At 53.1% G+C, this 21,677-nt stretch overlaps 1 protein-coding gene across 2 annotated transcripts; it reads left to right on the top strand.

The window, feature by feature from the left end:
* Positions 1-445: 445 nt before the first annotated feature.
* On the top strand, positions 446-21,613 carry LOC140736283 (elongation factor 1-alpha 2). 2 transcript variants are annotated; one of them, XM_073062245.1, is made up of 8 exons: positions 446-597; positions 1,090-1,242; positions 6,862-7,041; positions 9,954-10,250; positions 14,666-14,816; positions 16,524-16,780; positions 20,278-20,512; positions 21,276-21,613. In XM_073062245.1, the coding sequence occupies exons 2-8, from the start codon at positions 1,099-1,101 to the stop codon at positions 21,404-21,406; spliced, it is 1,395 nt and encodes a 464-aa protein (XP_072918346.1). In that variant the 5' UTR covers positions 446-597; positions 1,090-1,098; the 3' UTR covers positions 21,407-21,613. The 2 variants fall into 2 exon arrangements, with proteins under 2 accessions (XP_072918346.1, XP_072918344.1); XM_073062243.1 differs by having other exon boundaries at positions 550-670.
* Positions 21,614-21,677: the final 64 nt, after the last annotated feature.

Here is a 21,677-nt window from a genome sequence, read left to right as displayed (position 1 = left end):
CCCCCATTTGTCCCTTAGTCTCCCCATTCCCTCCCAGTTTCCATTTCCCCTTTCACCCCTTCCCTCTCTTCAATCCCCCTCCCCAACTTCACCCTCTTCTGATCACCCTCCCTCCTACTCTCTCTTCCCATCCCCCTCTCCCCTCACTCTCCCTGTTCCCCCACTCCCCATTCTCCCACTTCACCCCTTGATCTCCCATTCCCATCTCCCTGGTTCCCCTCTCCCCTTTACCCCATTCCTCTCTTCCCTTCACACCCTCTCCCAGTTCCCTTCTCCCATTCTCCCTCCTCTTCTCCTCTCCCGGATCCCCCACTTCTTATTCCCATTCTCCTCTCCCCATTACCCCTTCCCCTCTGTCTTTTCACTCCCACTCTCCCCATTCCCCTCTCCGCCTTCACCCTCATCCTCGTCCCACCGCCTCCCTCCCTCCCCCTCTCTCCGCAGTCCGCCCCTCTCGCAAGCCGCTTTACCGCATTGCTGTAGAGGCGGTGGGCGGGCCGCTTTTGCGCAGCTCCCGGCCGGCGCTCCGACACCGCCCCCCACCCCTGCGATAAAAAGCGGCGAGAGGCAGCGCCGGCTCCCCGGCACCAGCGCCAGGTGAGCGGCTGTTTGCGGCCCCGGTCGGGGGGCGCAGCGAGGAAGAGGGAGGGAATGAGGGATGCAGGAACGGGTGAGAGGGGGAAGCAGAGGAGGGTGAGGGAGGAGAGAGGTGGAGGAGGCTTAAGGGGAGAGAGGGAGGGAGGGAGAGCAGGGTAGTAACGGGGAAGGAGAGGAGGAGGAGGAGGGAGAGGGGAGGGGAGGGGAGGGGATGAGAGGGAGAAGGAGGGAGGGAGACCGGGATGAGAGGGGGAGATGATGGGGAGGGAGCGGGGATGGGGTAGTGGATGGTGAGGCTAATGGAGAACGGGATGGACGGATAGTGACAGCGACAGGTGGAGAGAGAGAGAGGGGGAGGGGAGCGGGCGGAGATATTTCGGGAAGATACGAGTCTGTGGTGCTTCTGGTGGGGTGTTGCGGCGGGTTGTTTTTGAAAGCGTTAATGTTTCGGGGTGACCCCTTGACCGGGCGCTACCCCGCTTCTGCCCGCAGCCTCCCACCATGGGCAAGGAGAAGATCCACATCAACATCGTGGTGATCGGCCACGTCGACTCCGGCAAGTCCACCACCACCGGCCACCTCATCTACAAATGCGGCGGCATCGACAAGCGAACCATCGAGAAGTTCGAGAAGGAGGCGGCAGAGGTAATGGAGAGCTCTGGGCGGGTTCCAGCAGAGTGACGTCAATCCCAGCACAACAACCTAGTCCCAGCACGGTAACTCCAATCCCAGCAGGGTCCCAACACAGTATCGTTAATCCCAGTAGCATCCTAGCAGAATACCATGGTCCCAGCAGCGTCTCATCGCATTAATAACAATTCTCACAGGATCCCAGCAGAACATTGGCTGCTCGGTATACCTGTGAGACTAGGTAAAGCCCTGAAGGGGGTTACACACAGCAGCGGACCTGGATCATTTCCCATCAGCAGGAGGTGTGGGCTTCTGGAATAACGTGGATAGCCAACACCCCAGGATTTCCAGGAATGATCTCCAGGATTGCTGGGATCCTCGGATTAATGGATCAACTCTGGTATTATTGGGATCCTGGAAATGATGGATTGACTTTGAGATTGATGGGATCCTGGGAATGGTGGGTCAGACTCTGGGAATGGTGGGTCAGACTCTGGGATTGCTGGGATCCTGGGAATGGTAGGTCAGACTTTGGGAATGGTGGGATCCTGGGAATGGTGGGTCAGACTCTGGGATTGCTGGGATCCTGGGAATGGTAGGTCAGACTCTGGGAATGGTGGGTCAGTCTCTGGGAATGGTGGGATCCTGGGAATGGTGGGTCAGACTCTGGGATTGCTGGGATCCTGGGAATGGTGGGTCAGACTCTGGGATTGCTGGGATCCTGGGAATGGTAGGTCAGACTCTGGGAATGGTGGGTCAGACTCTGGGAATGGTGGGATCCTGGGAGTGGTGAGTCAGACTCTGGGAATGGTGGGTCAGTCTCTGGGAATGGTGGGATCCTGGGAATGGTGGGTCAGACTCTGGGATTGCTGGGATCCTGGGAATGGTAGGTCAGACTCTGGGAATGGTGGGTCAGACTCTGGGAATGGTGGGATCCTGGGAGTGGTGAGTCAGACTCTGGGATTGCTGGGATCCTGGGAATGGTGGGTCAGACTCTGGGAATGGTGGGTCAGTCTCTAGGATTGCTGGGATCCTGGGAATGGTGGGTCAGACTCTGGGAATGGTGCGTCAGACTCTGGGAATGGTGGGTCAGTCTCTGGGATTGCTGGGATCCTGGGAATGGTAGGTCAGACTTTGGGAATGGTGGGATCGTGGGAATGGTGGGTCAGACTCTGGGATTGCTGGGATCCTGGGAATGGTAGGTCAGACTTTGGGAATGGTGGGATCCTGGGAATGGTGGGTCAGACTCTGGGATTGCTGGGATCCTGGGAATGGTAGGTCAGACTCTGGGAATGGTGGGTCAGTCTCTGGGATTGCTGGGATCCTGGGAATGGTGGGTCAGACTCTGGGAATGGTGGGTCAGACTCTGGGAATGGTGGGATCCTGGGAATGGTGGGTCAGACTCTGGGATTGCTGGGATCCTGGGAATGGTAGGTCAGACTTTGGGAATGGTGGGATGGTGGGTCAGACTCTGGGATTGCTGGTATCCTGGGAATGGTAGGTCAGACTTTGGGAATGGTGGGATCCTGGGAATGGTGGGTCAGACTCTGGGATTGCTGGGATCCTGGGAATGGTAGGTCAGACTTTGGGAATGGTGGGTCAGACTCTGGGAATGGTGGGATCCTGGGAATGGTGGGTCAGACTCTGGGATTGCTGGGATCCTGGGAATGGTAGGTCAGACTTTGGGAATGGTGGGATCCTGGGAATGGTGGGTCAGACTCTGGGATTGCTGGGATCCTGGGAATGGTAGGTCAGACTTTGGGAATGGTGGGATCCTGGGAATGGTGGGTCAGACTCTGGGATTGCTGGGATCCTGGGAATGGTAGGTCAGACTCTGGGAATGGTGGGTCAGTCTCTGGGATTGCTGGGATCCTGGGAATGGTGGGTCAGACTCTGGGAATGGTGGGTCAGACTCTGGGATTGCTGGGATCCTGGGAATGGTAGGTCAGACTTTGGGAATGGTGGGTCAGACTCTGGGAATGGTGGGATCCTGGGAATGGTGGGTCAGACTCTGGGATTGCTGGGATCCTGGGAATGGTAGGTCAGACTTTGGGAATGGTGGGATGGTGGGTCAGACTCTGGGATTGCTGGGATCCTGGGAATGGTAGGTCAGACTTTGGGAATGGTGGGATCCTGGGAATGGTGGGTCAGACTCTGGGATTGCTGGGATCCTGGGAATGGTAGGTCAGACTCTGGGAATGGTGGGTCAGTCTCTGGGATTGCTGGGATCCTGGGAATGGTAGGTCAGACTTTGGGAATGGTGGGTCAGACTCTGGGAATGGTGGGATCCTGGGAGTGGTGGGTCAGACTCTGGGAATGGTGGGTCAGACTCTGGGATTGCTGGGATCCTGGGAATGGTAGGTCAGACTTTGGGAATGGTGGGTCAGACTCTGGGAATGGTGGGATCCTGGGAGTGGTGGGTCAGACTCTGGGAATGGTGGGATCCTGGGAGTGGTGGGTCAGACTCTGGGAATGGTGGGTCAGACTCTGGGATTGCTGGGATCCTGGGAATGGTAGGTCAGACTTTGGGAATGGAGCGTCAGACTCTGGGAATGGTGGGTCAGTCTCTGGGATTGCTGGGATCCTGGGAATGGTAGGTCAGACTTTGGGAATGGTGGGATGGTGGGTCAGACTCTGGGATTGCTGGGATCCTGGGAATGGTAGGTCAGACTTTGGGAATGGTGGGATCCTGGGAATGGTGGGTCAGACTCTGGGATTGCTGGGATCCTGGGAATGGTAGGTCAGACTTTGGGAATGGTGGGATCGTGGGAATGGTGGGTCAGACTCTGGGATTGCTGGGATCCTGGGATTGGTAGGTCAGACTTTGGGAATGGTGGGTCAGACTCTGGGAATGGTGGGATCCTGGGAGTGGTGGGTCAGACTCTGGGAATGGTGGGATCCTGGGAGTGGTGGGTCAGACTCTGGGAATGGTGGGTCAGACTCTGGGATTGCTGGGATCCTGGGAATGGTAGGTCAGACTTTGGGAATGGTGCGTCAGACTCTGGGAATGGTGGGTCAGTCTCTGGGATTGCTGGGATCCTGGGAATGGTAGGTCAGACTTTGGGAATGGTGGGATCCTGGGAGTGGTGGGTCAGACTCTGGGAATGGTGGGATCCTGGGAGTGGTGGGTCAGACTCTGGGAATGGTGGGTCAGACTCTGGGATTGCTGGCATCCTGGGAATGGTAGGTCAGACTTTGGGAATGGTGGGTCAGACTCTGGGATTGCTGGGATCCTGGGAATGGTAGGTCAGACTTTGGGAATGGTGGGTCAGACTCTGGGAATGGTGGGATCCTGGGAGTGGTGGGTCAGACTCTGGGAATGGTGGGATCCTGGGAGTGGTGGGTCAGACTCTGGGATTGCTGGGATCCTGGGAATGGTAGGTCAGACTCTGGGAATGGTGGGTCAGTCTTTGGGAATGGTGGGATCCTGGGAATGGTGGGTCAGTCTCTGAGAATGGTGGGATCCTGGGAGTGGTGGGTCAGACTCTGGGGTTGCTGGGATCGTGGGAATGGTAGGCCAGACTCTGGGAATGGTGGGTCAGTCTCTGGGATTGCTGGGATCCTGGGAATGGGTCAGCCGCTGGGATCCTGGGAATGGTGGGTCAGACTCTGGGAATGTTGGGATCCTGGGAATGCTGGGTCAGGCTTTGGGAATGGTGGGTCAGTCTCTGGGATTACTGGGATCCTGGGAATGCTGGGTCAGACTCTGGGAGTGGTAGGTCAGACTCTGGGATTACTGGGATCCTGGGAGTGGTGGGTCAGACTCTGGGAATGGTGGGTCAGACTCTGGGATTGCTGGGATCCTGGGAATGGTGGGTCAGACTCTAGGATCATGAACCTAAGTGAGTGGCATTACCATGCCAGGGAACACTGTAACGGGACAGAAGCTGTTCTGGTGGGCATGGTGGTCAGTGCCTCTTAGGGAGGACGTCCCCCACCGCTGAGGAGCCACTGACAAACTTGGCATTGATTACGGTAGTGATGGACAGCTGGTGGGGGCCATGGTTTGGAATTAGCCACTGGCGGTAATTTGACTCTCTCCCCTTCACCTCCCCCCCCACCCCCCAAACACCTTCTCTTTGCCTTCCAGCCTCCAAGTGCTGGCTGGTCTGCCCCCTGCCACTCACCCATGACCCATGACCCATGCCCTCTCACATCGTGGCAACTTTAAAACTCTCAGCCTTCTTTTCAACCCCTGCCCCCCCAAACCTCCCTGTGATGTGCCAACCAACCACACCTCAGTTTCCAGCCGCCTGCTGCCATTGCTCCCTCCTCATTTAATCTCCTCAGGCCTTGGCCGCTTGCCCTCGTTTCACTCCCACTGGCTCAGAGCCAAGCTTGATTCTGAGAAATCTCCCGAGGTAGTTTATCACATTAAGAAGGAGTCATATGAATGCAGGTTGCTGCTGTCCTTGGTTTGAATGGTGGCCCTTTCCTGGGCTCACCTCTCTGTTGAACCTATGGTTTATCAGGAGAGCTAGCAAAATTCTTCAATGTTCTGTTCGGGTGAATTTATGCCCCTGCGCCTGCCCACTGTTGGCTCTGAGGGTGATGGCTGCTGGGAAGTCATTCTGTTTGGATGTGGTGGTATCAACTCAGAATGATCAGTTCTGTTGTGTCTGGAAACCCTCAGCACTCTCTCCCTGCACTGAGGAGGGTTTAGTCTGGCTCTCTGAGGGATGGCCTCCAACTCTCTTTGAGAGCTGACATTCTCCTGGGCCACGCAGAGAGAGTGCTGAACGATAAGGATTAGCTTTAATTGTCAGATGGATGCAGTGAAATGCACCATTTGCATCAATGAGGATGTGCTGGGGGCAGCCCACAAGTGTCACCAATGTAGCAAACCCACAACTTACTAACCCTAGTCTCTGAATGTGGGAGGAAACCAGAGCTCCCAGAGGAAACCCACGTGGTGATGGGCAGAACGTTCAAACTCCTTAGACAATGGTGAGAATCGGAGACCGCCGGTCTGTAAAGGAATCTGCTACCTGAGCTATTGAAGGTGTGGCATTAATTACCAGGACCTTAATTTTCACAGACTGATCCAAACAACTTGGAAAAGAGGGTCCAGAGGATTGACAGAGTATATTCTGGTACTGGTATTTGTATTGGTTTATTCATGTCACTGGAAATACAGAGTCTTACACACTGTTCATGCAGATCAAATCATCACACAGTGCACTGAGGTAAAACAATCACAGTGTAACAGCGACTGAGAAGGTGGCTCAGCTACAGACAAGACGCAGAGCAGATAAACAAAGTGCAAGATCATAACGAGGTAGATAGTGAAGCTAAGAGTCCTTCTTATCATAGAAAAGGTCTGTTCAGGAGTTGGATAACAGTGGGGTAGCAGCTGTCCTTGAGCCTGCTGGTATGTACACTGTCCGTTGTGAGAGGGGAGAAGAGAGAATTTCTGGGATGGGTAGGGTTTCTGACTATACTGACAGTTTCACCAAGGCAATGGAAAATACAAAACCTGTGCCGGCCCCTGGACTATCGGTCTGGCTGGCCATCCGTGGTTAATACGGGACCCAGCAGGTCAGGCAGCGTCTGCAGAGATGGAGGAGGTCAGAACTGAGGCTCACCTGGGGACAAGTGATCATAATGTGAACGATTGCTCTCTGCTCCTTTCAGATGGGTAAAGGTTCCTTCAAGTACGCCTGGGTCCTGGACAAACTGAAGGCAGAGCGAGAGAGAGGGATCACCATCGACATCTCTCTGTGGAAGTTTGAAACACCAAAGTACTACATCACTATAATCGATGCTCCAGGACACAGGGATTTCATCAAGAACATGATCACTGGGACCTCACAGGTCAGTGGAATTTCCTGATGAGCTACTTCATGATCTAACCTCTCCTACTCCCTCCCAAACAACTCCCAGGCCATTTTGAGGGAATGAGATCCAACAAAGCCTGCCAAAGGAGGGGATTGGATGCGAGGGGCTGAGGGAGGGAATTCCATGGGTTGGTACATATAATGTACTTGAGGATTGATTAATCAGGGAGATGATGAATCTTTGCCAAGAATCTATGTCGTGCTGTCTGTCTCTGCCCCCAGAAATGAGCAATGAAGCTGATGTGTTTCATTTAGTGGGTAAACTGGTGTGTAGAGTTGACAGTTCAATCCTTTTATTCTGCATTGTTGCTGATCAAATGCCTTTCTGATCCGTTCAACAGTGTGGAGCAACAGAGGGATTTTGGGCTCCATGTCCAGAGAACCCTCAAAGTTTCCACACAGGTTGCTAGGGTGGTTAAGAAGGGGACTGAGGACATTAGTCAGGGGACTGAGTTCAAGAGCCACAAGGTTGCAGCTCTAAAGCCCTGGTTAGACCAATCTTGGAATTTTGTGTTCAGTTCTGGTTGCCTCATTAAGGAAGGACGTGAAAGCTTTAGAGAGGATGCGGAGGAGATTTACCATGGATTAGAGAGTGTGTCTTATGAGGAAAGGTTGAATGGGTCAGGGCTTTTGTCTCTGGAGCGAAGGAGGATGAGAGGTGACTTGATAGAGGCGTACAAGATGATAAGAGGCATAGATCGTGTGGACAGCCTGGTTGGGGGTGGGGGGGAATAATACAAAGACATACTTTGATTGTAAGAAAATATAGGTGGGTATCAGAGGGTTTTTTTACAGAGTGGTGAGTGTGTGGAATGCCCTGCCAAGGGTGGTGGCAGAGGCAGACACATTAGGGATTTTTAAGAGACTCTCAGATAGAAAACTGGAGGGAGGGATGTGTTAGATTGATCTTGTTGAGGGTAGTATAACCCCATGGGCCATAGGCACTGTATTGCACTGTGCTGCAATGCTCTCTGTTCTAAAGCAGAGTTTTCTGTAAATTCTGTAGAACCTGCCATAGGAGGGGGTTGAGTGTGGGAACTTGAGGGCTCGGTTGCTGGTGAATGGGGCAGGAAGTGGTGGGGGCAGGAAGTGGAGGGGAACAGAGATGGTGGAGAGCTGAGGGCTCGGTGATGGGGCAGGAAGTGGAGGGGAACAGAGATGGTGGAGAGCTGAGGGCTCGGTGATGGGGCAGGAAGTGGAGGGGAACAGAGATGGTGGAGAGCTGAGGGCTCGGTGATGGGGCAGGAAGTGGTGGGGAACAGAGATGGTGGAGAGCTGAGGGCTCGGTGATGGGGCAGGAAGTGGTGAGGACAGAGATGGTGGAGAGCTGAGGGCTCGGTGATGGGGCAGGAAGTGGTGGGGAACAGAGATGGTGGAGAGCTGAGGGCTCGGTGATGGGGCAGGAAGTGGAGGGGAACAGAGATGGTGGAGAGCTGAGGGCTCGGTGATGGGGCAGGAAGTGGTGGGGAACAGAGATGGTGGAGAGCTGAGGGCTCGGTGATGGGGCAGGAAGTGGTGGGGAACAGAGATGGTGGAGAGCTGAGGGCTCGGTGATGGGGCAGGAAGTGGTGGAGAGCTGAGGGCTGGGGCCTCTCTGTGGGTTACACACACATACATCAGTGCAGTGATGGAACGAGACCGTGTCCTCCTGTGGAACTTCAGCAGACCCTTCCCACCTCCTGACTCAGGGATGTCCTGTTGTTAGTGAGCTTCGTTCCCCACAATTGACCAAGTGACTGACCCTGGACCTTCCACTCCTAGCTTCAAAATCTGGCAGTGAACGTCCAAAGCTGGTGAAGTGTGAGATTGTTCTTGAACCCAGTCTGGCGACAGCTCCCTTCCTGCTGTGTTGACCCAGCCTGGCCAATATCTGTCTTACACAAGCAGTTCTACAGATGCTGGAAATCCAGAGCAACAGGCACACAGTGCTGGAGGAACTCAGTAGGTCAGGCTGTGGAGGGAAGTAAACTGTCAACATTTCAGGCTCAGGACCTTATGAAGGGTCTTGGCCCAAAACTCAGACTGTAGACCCCTCTCCATAGATGCTCCTCCGCAGTTAATGTGAGTGTTATTCTCAATGTTGACACAGTTCTGGAGGATGCAGACGTCCCTCGGTGTGTTAATCCATGTTTGGACAGAACGAGTTGGTACTGAAGTGAAGTTCTGGGATGGTAATGGGACTCCTGCAGAGGGAGGAGACTGTGAGAAATATGGACTGTGAGTTGTGGATCAGTGTGGATCTCCCACCTCTGCTCCGTCCCTCGATTCCCTGAATACCCAACCTCTCCCAGTCTCCGCAACACATCCCTGGTTAGAGAATCCCAATGATTCACGAGCCACTCTGACTCCTGATTCTGATTGAGAGGCCCAGAGACCCCCACCCTGCGGAGACATCTAACTCGGTCATTCAGAAACTCTGGAATTGCTTCCAGAGGCAGGGGGTGAAAAGCATAGATCACACGAAAGGGAAGTGAGGGAGGTGGACAAGCATAGGGCGGAGGGGTCAGGTTGTGGGGTTAGAGGTTGGGGGTCATTTGAGGTTATGGTGTGGGGTTTGGACTGTGAAGGCAGAGAGGATCAGAGGGTGTTGGATTGTTGAGTCAGTGTGTCGGGTGTAGGGTCAGCACATAGAGGTCAGAGGGTGTCGGGGAGAGGGGAGAGTTTGAGGGTGTGGAGTCATGAGGTGAAGGTTAGAAATTGATGGAAAGTTAAAGGAATATGGGTTGTGGAAGTCGGGGAGGGGTGAAAGGGTGGACGTCGGAGATCATAGGTTAGTGAGGAGAAGTGGGGGATGTGGAGATTGGAGTGAGGGGTTAGGGCAAGGAGTTGAAATGCGTGGAAATCAGAGACTGTGCTTCCCACTGTTGAATGCCTTCTCCCTCCTCACAGGCGGACTGTGCAGTGCTGATCGTGGCAGCCGGCGTGGGTGAGTTTGAGGCGGGCATCTCGAAGAACGGGCAGACAAGGGAGCACGCTCTCCTGGCCTACACACTGGGCGTGAAGCAGCTTATTGTGGGCATCAACAAGATGGACTCCACCGAGCCCCCCTACAGCGAGAAGCGCTACGACGAGATCGTGAAGGAAGTCAGCGCCTACATCAAGAAGATCGGTTACAACCCAGCTACCGTCCCCTTTGTCCCCGTCTCCGGTTGGCATGGCGACAACATGCTGGAGGCCTCGCCCAACGTGAGTATAACTACCTGTCACCAGGCAGCGGAGTGTGACCTGTCCCCGAGAGGGTGTCCTGCCTGTCCCTGGAGAGCAGCTTCCCAAATTCACCCCACAGTCTGCCGAGGTCAGGGTGGACACGAGGCAGACGGTGCGAGGGTTGAGCAGTTAGTGACACGGCTCTGTTGACCCAGACAGTGCAGAGGTTGTGTCGATGGTGTGGGAGTGGGTTGAATGGTTATGCTGACCTAGACGGCCAGGATCCAGCGGGCTGGGGTCCCAGCGACCCAGGGATCAGAAGCTGAGAGAGGCGGAAGCACCTCCTGGTCACTGGGGTGGAGACCCCAGCCCCTGTCTCCTGGAGATGGGTGGTTGCCCCCTGAGTCCAGTCAGCTTGTGGTCCCAGTGTGAAGGGGTGATGATGGGGGCTAATTAGTGACAGGAATTGGTGGAATGATGGTTGGGTCATGCGGGACGGTGAATTGGGGTGTTGAAATCAGCACCACACTGGAACCACTCAGCCTTTGTCAACTCCCAGTACAGCATTCCCAACAGCCCATCACTCCCATCCCCCTACACGTCCTCTCCCACACCTGCCCTACAACTGCCCCCTTCACACCAGGGGCAATTTACAGCGGCCAGTTAAGTAACCCAGGTGTCAGTGTGATGTGGGAGGAGAGCAGAGCCCCAGGGGAAAATGTGGAAACCCCACCCAGACAGGGACAGAGGAGGGAACTGAACCCAGGTCACTGCCCTACCATCCCAACAATTGACTGAGCTCCGGGGCAGAGTGAGATGGTTGGCTGGCACATGCATGTGTGTGTACATGCATCTGTCTGTGCATGTACGTGTACACGTGTGTGCCTGTGCATGCATGTATGTGCATGTTGACTTCCAAAGGCCATAATTAGAATCACTGTCTCAAATGATGTCAAATTTGTTGCCATTATAAAATTACCATAAATGACAAAGTAAGTAAATAGTGTAAATTAAAATAACTCAATAATGTACTCAAAGTGCTGGAGGAACTCAGCAGATCGGGCAGAATCTACGGAGAGGAATAGGCAGTCGATGTTTCAAGCCAAGACCTTTCATCAGGACTAGAAAGGAAGGGGGAAGATGCTGGAGTAAGAAGGTGGGAGGAGGAGGAGGAGGAGGGGGACTAGCTATAAGGTGATAGGTGGAGGTGTGTAGGCCTCTGTTAGTCTCGATAGACCATGGATTTGCGCCTCAGAAAGTTTCCAGGGCGCAAGCCTGGGCAAGTTTTTTTAAAAATGGAAGACTGGCAGTTGCCCAAGCTGCAAGTCTCCCCTCTCCACGCCACTGATGTTGTCCAAGTGAAGGGCATTAGGACCCATACAGCTTGGAGGTAAAGGGCTGGAGAAGAAGGAATCTAATAGGGGAGGAGAGTGGACCATAGGAGGAGGGGCAGCAGGGAGAGGTGATGGGCAGGTGAGGAGAAGATGTAAGAGGCCAGAATGGGGGAACAGGAGGAGGAAGGGGTATGGAAAGAAACTGGAAGCAGAAATCAATGTTAATACCATCAGGTTGGAGGCTCCTTAGATGGAATATGAGGTGTTGTCCTCCACCCTGAGAGTGGTCTCATCGTGGACCAACATGTCGAATGTGAGTGGGATTAGGGATTAAAATGGTTGGCCACCAGGAAATTCTGCTTTTGGTGGATGGGGTACTTGATGAAGCAGTCCTGCGATCTACGTCAGGTCCCACCAAGGCAGAGGAGGCCATACCAACATACAATAGACAACCCCAACAGATTTGCAGGTGAAGTGTTGCCTCTTCTGTAAGGACTCTGTTAAAGTAACTCCTCTTTCTTCTTTTAAAATATTTTCCTCTCACTTTAAACCACGCTCCCTCTTCCATAGGGAAGAGAGTCGAACTGTTTACCTTCTCGATGCCTTTACCAATTTTGTGTACCTCTGTCAGGTCACCTCTCTGCTTCTTTCCGTCCAGGTACAACAATCCCAACCTATCTAATCTCTCCCCTTAACCAAACACTTCCAATCCAGGCAACATCCCAGTGGATCTCCTCTGCCCCCTCCCCAGTGGAACCACATCCCATAGTGAGGCGACCAGAGTTGTACACAACACACCAAGTGTGGTCCAGCCAGTGTTTTGGGAAGTTGCAGCATGAAATCCCAACATTAATATTCTATTAAGCAGCTGAAGAGGGAGTCCACAGTCACTGGAGCATGACTGTTGAAGTACAGGGAGCAGGGATGGACATGGAGGGAGAGCAGCAGGAGGAGAAGGGCTGAACGGCCTGTTTCCAGGAGCGTGCTCCCTGACGGTGTGTCGATGGAATGAGTTGCCAGAGGAAGTGGTTGAGGTAGGCACATTGAAACCTATTGAATATTGAAAGGCCTAGATAAAGTGGATGTGGAGAGGATGATTCCGATAGTGGGGGAATCTAGGGTGAGAGGGTAGAACCTCAGAACAGAGGTGAGGAGGGATTTCTTTGTCAGAGGATAGTGAATGTGTGGCCACAAATGGCTGTGGAGGCTGTATATCTGCAGCAGAGGTTGATAGATTCTTGAGTAGTCAGGGTGTCAAAGGTTACGGGGAGAAGACAGGAGAATGGGGTTCAGAGGGGTAGTAAATCAGCCACGATGGAATGGCAGAACCTACTTCTGCTCCTGTGTGTTAAGGTGTTCTAAACAACATTTAAAAGATGTACAGATGGGTACGTGGATCGGAAAGGAGAGGAACAATGGTCAAACACAGCAACGTGGGGCTGGTTCAAAGCCCTTTGAGTCAGCAGGGATGGGTTGGGCCCACTGAAGAGGCACTGTCATGCTGTCTGACGGTTTGACTCGGGTATTTTTATCCACGAGGCTGTGGTGAAGGTTCAGCCTCGATCCTTACATGGGGCGGCTCCAGCACGAGTTATTTTTATCCACTCAGGAATCTGCTGTCACCGGGCCTCTGGGATTCCGGCCCACCATCCCAAGGGTTATTTCTGTCTTCAGACTGTCAGAGACTGCTGCTGTGCGGCGTGACACAGTGGGGTGGGGGAGGAGGAGAGTGAGAGGTGTGTGTGTGTGTGTGCGTGCGTGTGTGTGTGTGCACGCGCGCGGAGATGAGGTGTGTTTTGTCTGTATGTCGTGAGGGAGGTGTATGTGAAATCTCAGTCCTAACAAGGAGACCCTCGACACACCAGTGACACCCCTTTCCCCTCCCCAGTGCTATAAACAGACAGGCTGTGCTTGGTCATGTGGGAGAGAGAATGTTCTAGAAGCCTGGCTGGTGATTGGAGTGGCAGCATGCCAGACTCAGCACGATTGTGACGGTCCCTTGATCAGGAAGCTCCACATTACCACGGCAGAGTCAGGTTTATCAGCACTAACCTACAAGGTGAAATCTGTTGTTTTTGCAGCAACTATCCAGTGCACAGACATAGAATCACTGAAATAAAAATCACCTATCGGGCTGGTACAGCTCAAATCTGCTGATGACACAGCTAATGCTGGCAGACTTTCAGATGGTGACGAGGAGGTGCAGAGGAGTGAGACTGATCAAATCAAAATCAGGTTTAATATCACCGAATATGAAATGAAAGTTGTTGTGCTGTGGCAACAGCAAGTGCAGTACACAATAATAAACAGTAAATTACAATAAGAAATGTATTTAAAAATCAAATTGGGTCAGTAGTGCAAAAAGTGGGTGGCGGGGATGTAAGGCACTCCTTCCCTCCGCTAGCCTGCAGGTCACCCTTGGACAAGGTGTAGCACCTGCTCAGCCCCCGATCAGGGTCACGTGAAGCTGTGGGAGCAGGTGGTGGATGGTCGTACGAGCAGCCGGTGCAGATCACAAGTCCTGGTTATGTTGACGCCAGGAAGACAATCTCTGAAGGGTATTGATCATGGTTGGGGTCACCTGTCATACTGCCCTGAAGAAGGCAGTGGCAAACCACTTCATTGAAAGACCATGATCGCCCATGTATTACAACGCAGCACATAATGATGATGAGTAGAAAAGGGAGCAAAAAGAAATAGTGGGGTAGAGTACATGGGTTCATTGTCCATTCAGAATCTGACGGGGGAGGGGAAGAAGCTGCTTCTAAAACATTGAGTGTGTGTCCTCAGGCTCCTGTACTTTCTCCCCGACAGAGGGGACCCTTACTGATGGATGCTGTCTTTTTGAGCTATGTTCCTTCTGTTAGTTTACAGCTGGGTGACACAACCAGTGCTCTGAGCATAAAGTTTTACACGGTCTGAAAACGGCTTGGCACTTTGAATTAACATTATGCAAAATAAAATTTACAACCGCGTGGCAACAAAGGCTGTGTGTGCGGGAGCGTTTCAGTTACTGCGCTGCCGTGCACCCGCGCAGCTTAGAGGGAACAGAAGTGTCTTCAAAACTGGCGTCACAGTCAAGTGCTGAGCTGACCTCTGACCTGTGCCCTGTTCTGACAGATGCCGTGGTTCAAGGGTTGGAAAGTTGAGCGTAAGGAGGGAAATGCCAATGGGGTGACCTTGCTGGAGGCACTGGACACCATCTTGCCCCCTACCCGGCCCATCTCCAAACCCCTGCGGCTGCCCCTGCAGGATGTCTACAAGATCGGAGGTGGGTATGGCTGGGGTGGGGAATGGGGATAGGTTGGGGTAGGAGTTTGTGTTTGGGTTTTGGCAATGAGTGTCACTCTGCCGGGATGGGAGGAGCAGGTGGGGGTGTCACTGCCAATAGTAAATTAACTAAAATAACTGACACAGTACATATAAACTCTCAACTCAAACAAACTTTATTTTACTTGTGCTTGAGAACAGCATGGCCCGTCAGCCACACTGTTCTGAACTCTGAATGGAAACTGCTATTTTTATACAGAAATGGCCGATCAGCAACAGATATTAACCATCTGTATGTTTGAATTCCTTATTTGAAATTCACAATAGAAATTTTAAAAGTTAAATTGAAACTTCAAGCTAGCCACTGATGATATTTTGAAGTTAGTAAAGCAATTGTCCCTTATTTGGGAGTATTTCACATCTCGTCTGTCTCTGGCAACCCGACTCTGCAAAGAGAAGCTCAGTTTTTCTGGGTTGTTAAAACAGTCTCAGTCATTCTCACATAACCCGTTTACAATACGTCAGGATATCTCCAGTGGTCTCACTTACAAGGGTCCCCTTGTCTGGGTTTGATCCCACATGGTCACAGACTCCCCTGTCTGGGTTTGATCCCACACGGTCACAGTCTCCCCTGTCTGGGTTTGACCCCACACGGTCACAGACTCCCCTGTCTGGGTTTGACCCCACACGGTCACAGTCTCCCCGGTCTGGGTTTGACCCCACACGGTCACAGTCTCCCCTGTCTGGGTTTGACCCCACACGGTCACAGTCTCCCCTGTCTGGGTTTGACCCCACACGGTCACAGACTCCCCTGTCTGGGTTTGACCCCACACGGTCACAGACTCCCCTTCTGGGTTTGATCCCACACAGTCACAGTCTCCCCTGTCTGGGTTTGATCCCACACGGTCACAGACTCCCCTGTCTGGGTTTGATCCCACACGGTCACAGACTCCCCTGTCTGGGTTTGCCACCACACGGTCACAGTCTCCCCGGTCTGGGTTTGACCCCACACAGTCACAGTCTCCCCTTGTCTGGGTTTGACCCCACACGGTCACAGACTCCCCTGTCTGGGTTTGATCCCACACGGGTCACAGTCTCCCCGGTCTGGGTTTGACCCCACACGGTCACAGACTCCCCTGTCTGGGTTTGATCCCACACGGTCACAGACTCCCCTGTCTGGGTTTGACCCCACACGGTCACAGACTCCCCTTCTGGGTTTGATCCCACACAGTCACAGTCTCCCCTGTCTGGGTTTGATCCCACACGGTCACAGACTCCCCTGTCTGGGTTTGATCCCACACAGTCACAGACTCCCCTGTCTGGGTTTGCCACCACAACGGTCACAGTCTCCCCGGTCTGGGTTTGACCCCACACAGTCACAGTCTCCCCTTGTCTGGGTTTGACCCCACACGGTCACAGACTCCCCTGTCTGGGTTTGATCCCACACGGGTCACAGTCTCCCCGGTCTGGGTTTGACCCCACACGGGTCACAGTCTCCCCTGTCTGGGTTTGACCGCAACCCTTGCCCTGCAGTCTGCCCTATGACCTGACCCCATGACCTTTACTCCTTCACCCCTTGTTTTTGCAATTTGTACCATGACCTTTGCCGCTGCTACACTTGCCCCTCTGACTTGACCCTTTACCTTTGCATCTGCAATCCGTCTGTTACCCTGCGACCCTCAGTTGATGTGTGTATGCACACCTGCAGGGATCGGCACAGTGCCTGTGGGCCGGGTGGAGACGGGAGTGCTGAAGCCTGGGATGGTGGTGACCTTCGCCCCGGTCAACATCACCACCGAGGTGAAGTCTGTGGAGATGCACCATGAGGCCTTGTCTGAGGCCCTGCCTGGAGACAATGTCGGCTTCAACGTGAAGAACGTCTCTGTCAAGGATGTCCGCCGTGGCAACGTGTGTGGGGACAGCAAGAACGACCCGCCCATGGAGGCCTGTACCTTCACCGCCCAGGTATGGGGGGGCAGGGAGTGGGCAGAGGGAGAGGAATGTTGAGGATAGGGAATGAGGGAAGGTTTAGGGGAGCGAGAGGAGTATGGGAAGAGAGGAAGTGAGGGGAGAAGGTGGGGTGGGGTAGGGTGTTGGCAAAGAGTAAGGGAAGAGATGGAGGGCTTGGTGACAGGGAGGGAGGTGTGTGAGGAGTGATTCTTGTGACTAATTTTGGAGCATCACTAGGGAACTGGGGTCAGGCTTAAAGGTCAGGGGTCAGAATCTCATGCAGATATTAGGAGAGTTCCCCACCGAGGAATTTGAGGGTGAAGTTGAGGGAGGGAGTGGATGTCTCATCCCCCGGGGTGATATGTGATGGGATGAGGAGGATGTGGGCATGAGATCTGGGAACAGTAATGGTTTGAGAACGGCAGAGTACTCCAGCAGACTGACCTCAGACACCATACATCAACAAATCTCTGTTCCCAATCGAGGGTCCCTCAACGGACCTGGGAATGTTTGGAGAGACGTGGACTCCATTTCTTTCCCCACAGACACTGACTGAAAGAAAGGTCTTGGTCTTGGGCTGGGATTCAATGTGGGGTCAGGCTAATACAGGCAGCAGAGGCACCAGGAATGTTCGTAGTCATAGGGCACAGCAGCACAGGAACAAGCTCTTGGGTCACCTAGTCCATGCTGAATTGTTAATCTGCCCAGTCCCACTGGCCCACACCCAGACCACGTCCCTCCATACCCCTCCCATCCATGTACCTATCCAAACTTCTCCTTGGTCCCATCAACCCACACCCAGACCACGTCCTTCCATACCCCTCCCATCCATGTACCTATCCAAACTTCTCCCTGGTCCCATCGACCCACACCCAGACCATAGACCCCATACCCCTCCCATCCATGTACCTATCCAAACTTCTCCTTGGTCCCATCAACCCACACCCAGATCACGTGCCTTCATACCCCTCCCATCAATGTACCTATCCAAACTTCTCCGTGGTCCCATCAACCCACACCCGGACCATAGACCCCATACCCCTCCCATCCATGTACCTATCCAAACTTCTCCCTGGTCCCATCAACCCACACCCGGACCATAGACTCCATACCCCTCCCATCCATGTACCTATCCAAACTTCTCCCTGGTCCCATCGACCCACACCCGGACCATAGACCCCATATCCCTCCCATCCATGTACTTATCCAAACTTCTCCCTGGTCCCATCGACCCACACCCAGACCATAGACCCCATACCCCTCCCATCCGTGTACCTAACCAAACTTCTCCCTGGTCCCATCGACCCACACCCAGACCATAGATCCCATACCCCTCCCATCCAAACTTCTCCCTGGTCCCATCGACCCACACCCAGACCATAGACCCCATACCCCTCCCATCCGTGTACCTAACCAAACTTCTCCCTGGTCCCATCGACCCACACCCGGACCATAGACCCCATACCCCTCCCATCCAGGTACATCCAAACTTCTCCCTGGTCCCATCGACCCACACCCGGACCATAGACCCCATACCCCTCCCATCCATGTACCTATCCAAACTTCTCCCTGGTCCCATCAACCCACACCCGGACCATAGACCCCATACCCCTCCCATCCATGTACCTATCCAAACTTCTCCCTGGTCCCATCGACCCACACCCAGATCACGTGCCTCCATACCCCTCCCATCCATGTACTTATCCAAACTTCCCCCTGGTCCCATCGTCCCACACCCGGACCATAGACCCCATATTCCTCCCATCCATGTACCTATCCAAACTTCTCCCTGGTCCCATCAACCCACACCCGGACCATAGACCCCATACCCCTCCCATCCATGTACCTTTCCAAACTTCTCCCTGGTCCCATCGACCCACACCCGGACCATAGACCCCATACCCCTCCCATCCATGTACCTATCCAAACTTTTCTTAAATGTTGAAATTGAACCTGAATCCATCACTTCCACTGGTAGCTCGTTCCACAGTCTCACCTCTCTTAAACTTTTCACCTTTCACCCTTAACTAAGTTAATGGCATGTTGGCCTTCATAACAAGGGGAGTTGAGTATAGGAGCAAAGAGGTCCTTCTGCAGTTGTACAGGGTCCTGGTGAGACCACACCTGGAATATTGTGTTCAGTTTTGGTCTCCAAATTTGAGGATGGACATTTTTGCTATTGAGTGAGTGCAACGTATGGTGGGACTGGCATATGTTGAAAGATTGGAGCAATCTGGCTTGTATACACTGGAATTTAGAAGGATGAGAGGGGATTTGATTGAAACATAAGATTATTAAGGGATTGGACACACTAGAGGCAGGAAACATGTTCCTGATGTTGAGGGAGTCCAGAACCAGAGGCCACAGTTTAAGAATAAGGGGTAGGCCATTTAGAACAGAGTTCAGGAAAAAACTTTTTCACCCAGAGAGTTGTGGATCTATGGAATGCTCTGCCTGAGAAGGCAGTGGAGGCCAATTCTCTGGATGCTTTCAAGAAAGAGTTAAATAGAGCTCTTAAAGATAGCAGTCAAGGGATATGGGGAGAAGGCAGGAACGGGGTACTGATTGTGGATGATCAGCCATGATCACAGTGAATGGCGGTGCTGGCTAGAAGGGTCAAATGGCCTACTCCTGCACCTATTGTCTATATGAACCCATGACCTTTAGTCGTAGTGTCACCCAGCCTCAGTAGAAAAAAGCCTGCTTGCATTTAGCCTGACTATCAAATCTTCCCTGAATCTCCTACACTCTAGGGAATTAAGACCTGACCTATTCAGCTTTTCCCTATAACTCAGGCCACGTGGCCCGGCAACATCCTTGTAAACTTACTCAGCACACTTTCAAATTTATTCACAGCTTTCCTGTAGGTAGGTGACAGAACTACACACAATTCTCCAAATTAGGCCTCACCAATGTCTTACACAATTTCAAAATAACCTCTTAATATAGTCAGGGATGTTGACTATCGGCGCTGTCTCACTGTGTTCCACCCAGTTAGTGGGGTGTGACCCTGGCCATAGCTTCTCTGGGGATGGGACATGAGGGTGAAGTGCCTCGATCACTGGGGATGGGTCACGAGGGTGAAGTGCCTCTATCTCGGGACATGGTTATACGAGGGTGAAATGCCTCTGTCACTGGGGATGGGGCATTTGAGAGTGAAATGCCTCGATCACTGGGGATGAGACATGAGGGTGAAGCTTCCTCAGGCAATGGCCACCTGACATGGGAATCTCACCTAGGTGGGTGGTTGAGAAACTATTCCAACGTGGAAATCATGTGCTAGAAAAACTGTGACCAGTAATTAGTGGAAATGCCCAGGGTGGGTGTGGAGCAATCTCTGAGGGAGGAGCTCAAGGTGTGATGGGACAGTGAGGGGGACTGGTGGAGATCGGGAGCTAGATACACTATGAACACTAATAAATCTGATGGGAAATCAGTGGAAGCTCCCTTTCATAGGGAGTGGTGTGTATGTGGAACTGTCTCTCAGGGAGAGGGTCCTCCTGCATCCACAGGTCATCATCCTGAACCATCCAGGGCAGATCAGTGCTGGCTACTCCCCGGTCATCGATTGCCACACCGCCCACATCGCCTGCAAGTTCGCTGAACTGAAGGAGAAGATCGACAGGCGTTCTGGCAAGAAGCTTGAGGATAATCCCAAGACCCTTAAGTCCGGTGATGCCGCCATTGTGGAGATGACTCCTGGGAAGCCCATGTGTGTGGAGAGCTTCTCCAAGTACCCACCCTTGGGTGAGTACCCGAGAGTTGGTGAGGACCTCCTCACATCCCCAGACCACAGCTGGGGGTGGGTTGGGGGGAGAAAATGCACAGAGTGAAGTCCTTTGCAAAGCACCAGGGGTGTGCACAGCAAGTTCCACAAAATGCTTGGGAGCTCAGGCAGCATCTATGGAGAGGAACAAACAGTCACTGTCTCAGAACTGGAAAGGACAGTGTGGGAGTGGGGGGGGGGCGGAATGCCATGTGAGGCTAAAGTCAGGTTGGAGGAGCAACTCCTCATTGCATTTGGATAGCCTCCAAACTTCCCATTCCTCATTCTGGTCCCCATCACCCCTTCAGTTCTCCTCACCTGTCCATCACCTCCCTCTGCTACTCCTCCTCTTTCCCTTGATTCACTCTCTTCAATCAGATTCCTCCTTCTTCAGCCCTTTACCTTTTCCACCTATCACCTCCCAGCTTCTTACTCCATCCCACCTTCCCCTTCCCCCCCACCACCTGGTCTCACCTATACCAGCTGCTTGTACTCCTTCCCTCCCCCTCTTCTAACTCCTTATTCTTTTGCCCCATTCCTTTCCAGTCCTGATGAAGGGTCTCGGTACCTAACGTTCACCGTCCTGGGATCCCATATTCCCTTCCGAAGGTGGACTGGGGCCTGAGAAGTCCCTTGTTTGACAAGCGCTCAGGTCCCTCACCCATGGTGGGTGGGTGGCTGAGAGTAGATCCCTCTCTCTGGTCACTGCCTCCTTCTAATGGGCCCTCCACTGTCTGGTTCCAGGTCGATTCGCCGTGCGTGACATGCGTCAGACCGTGGCCGTGGGTGTCATCAAAAACGTGGAGAAAAAAGCCAGCACCACCGGGAAGATCACCAAGTCTGCCCAGAAGGCCCAGAAGGCTCAGGGCAAGTGAATGGGATGTCCTAGGGAGGTCAGCACCAAACCAAGCCCCCTCAAGGTCTACCCTGTGGCCAAGGGGCACGTGTGCGCATGTGCCGGTCAGAGCTCACTGGTCAACGACTGGATGTTAACTATTAAAGTCCAATGGAAGTTCTTTAAAAGGAAAAGTGTGTTAGTGGGGGTCTTGGTTTTCTCAATAAATAAAAGCAGAGACGTGAAACTGGTGTCTCAGTGTCTTCCTCAGGTCACACAACATGTTACCCTGGTTTTTTATAAAAATATGT

This window comes from Hemitrygon akajei, chromosome 11, assembly GCF_048418815.1.
Source record: "Hemitrygon akajei chromosome 11, sHemAka1.3, whole genome shotgun sequence".
Classification (NCBI taxonomy): Eukaryota; Metazoa; Chordata; class Chondrichthyes; order Myliobatiformes; family Dasyatidae; genus Hemitrygon; species Hemitrygon akajei.
The sequence above is the reverse complement of the archived record's forward strand: the minus strand, read 5'-3'. Positions and strand labels throughout refer to the sequence as shown.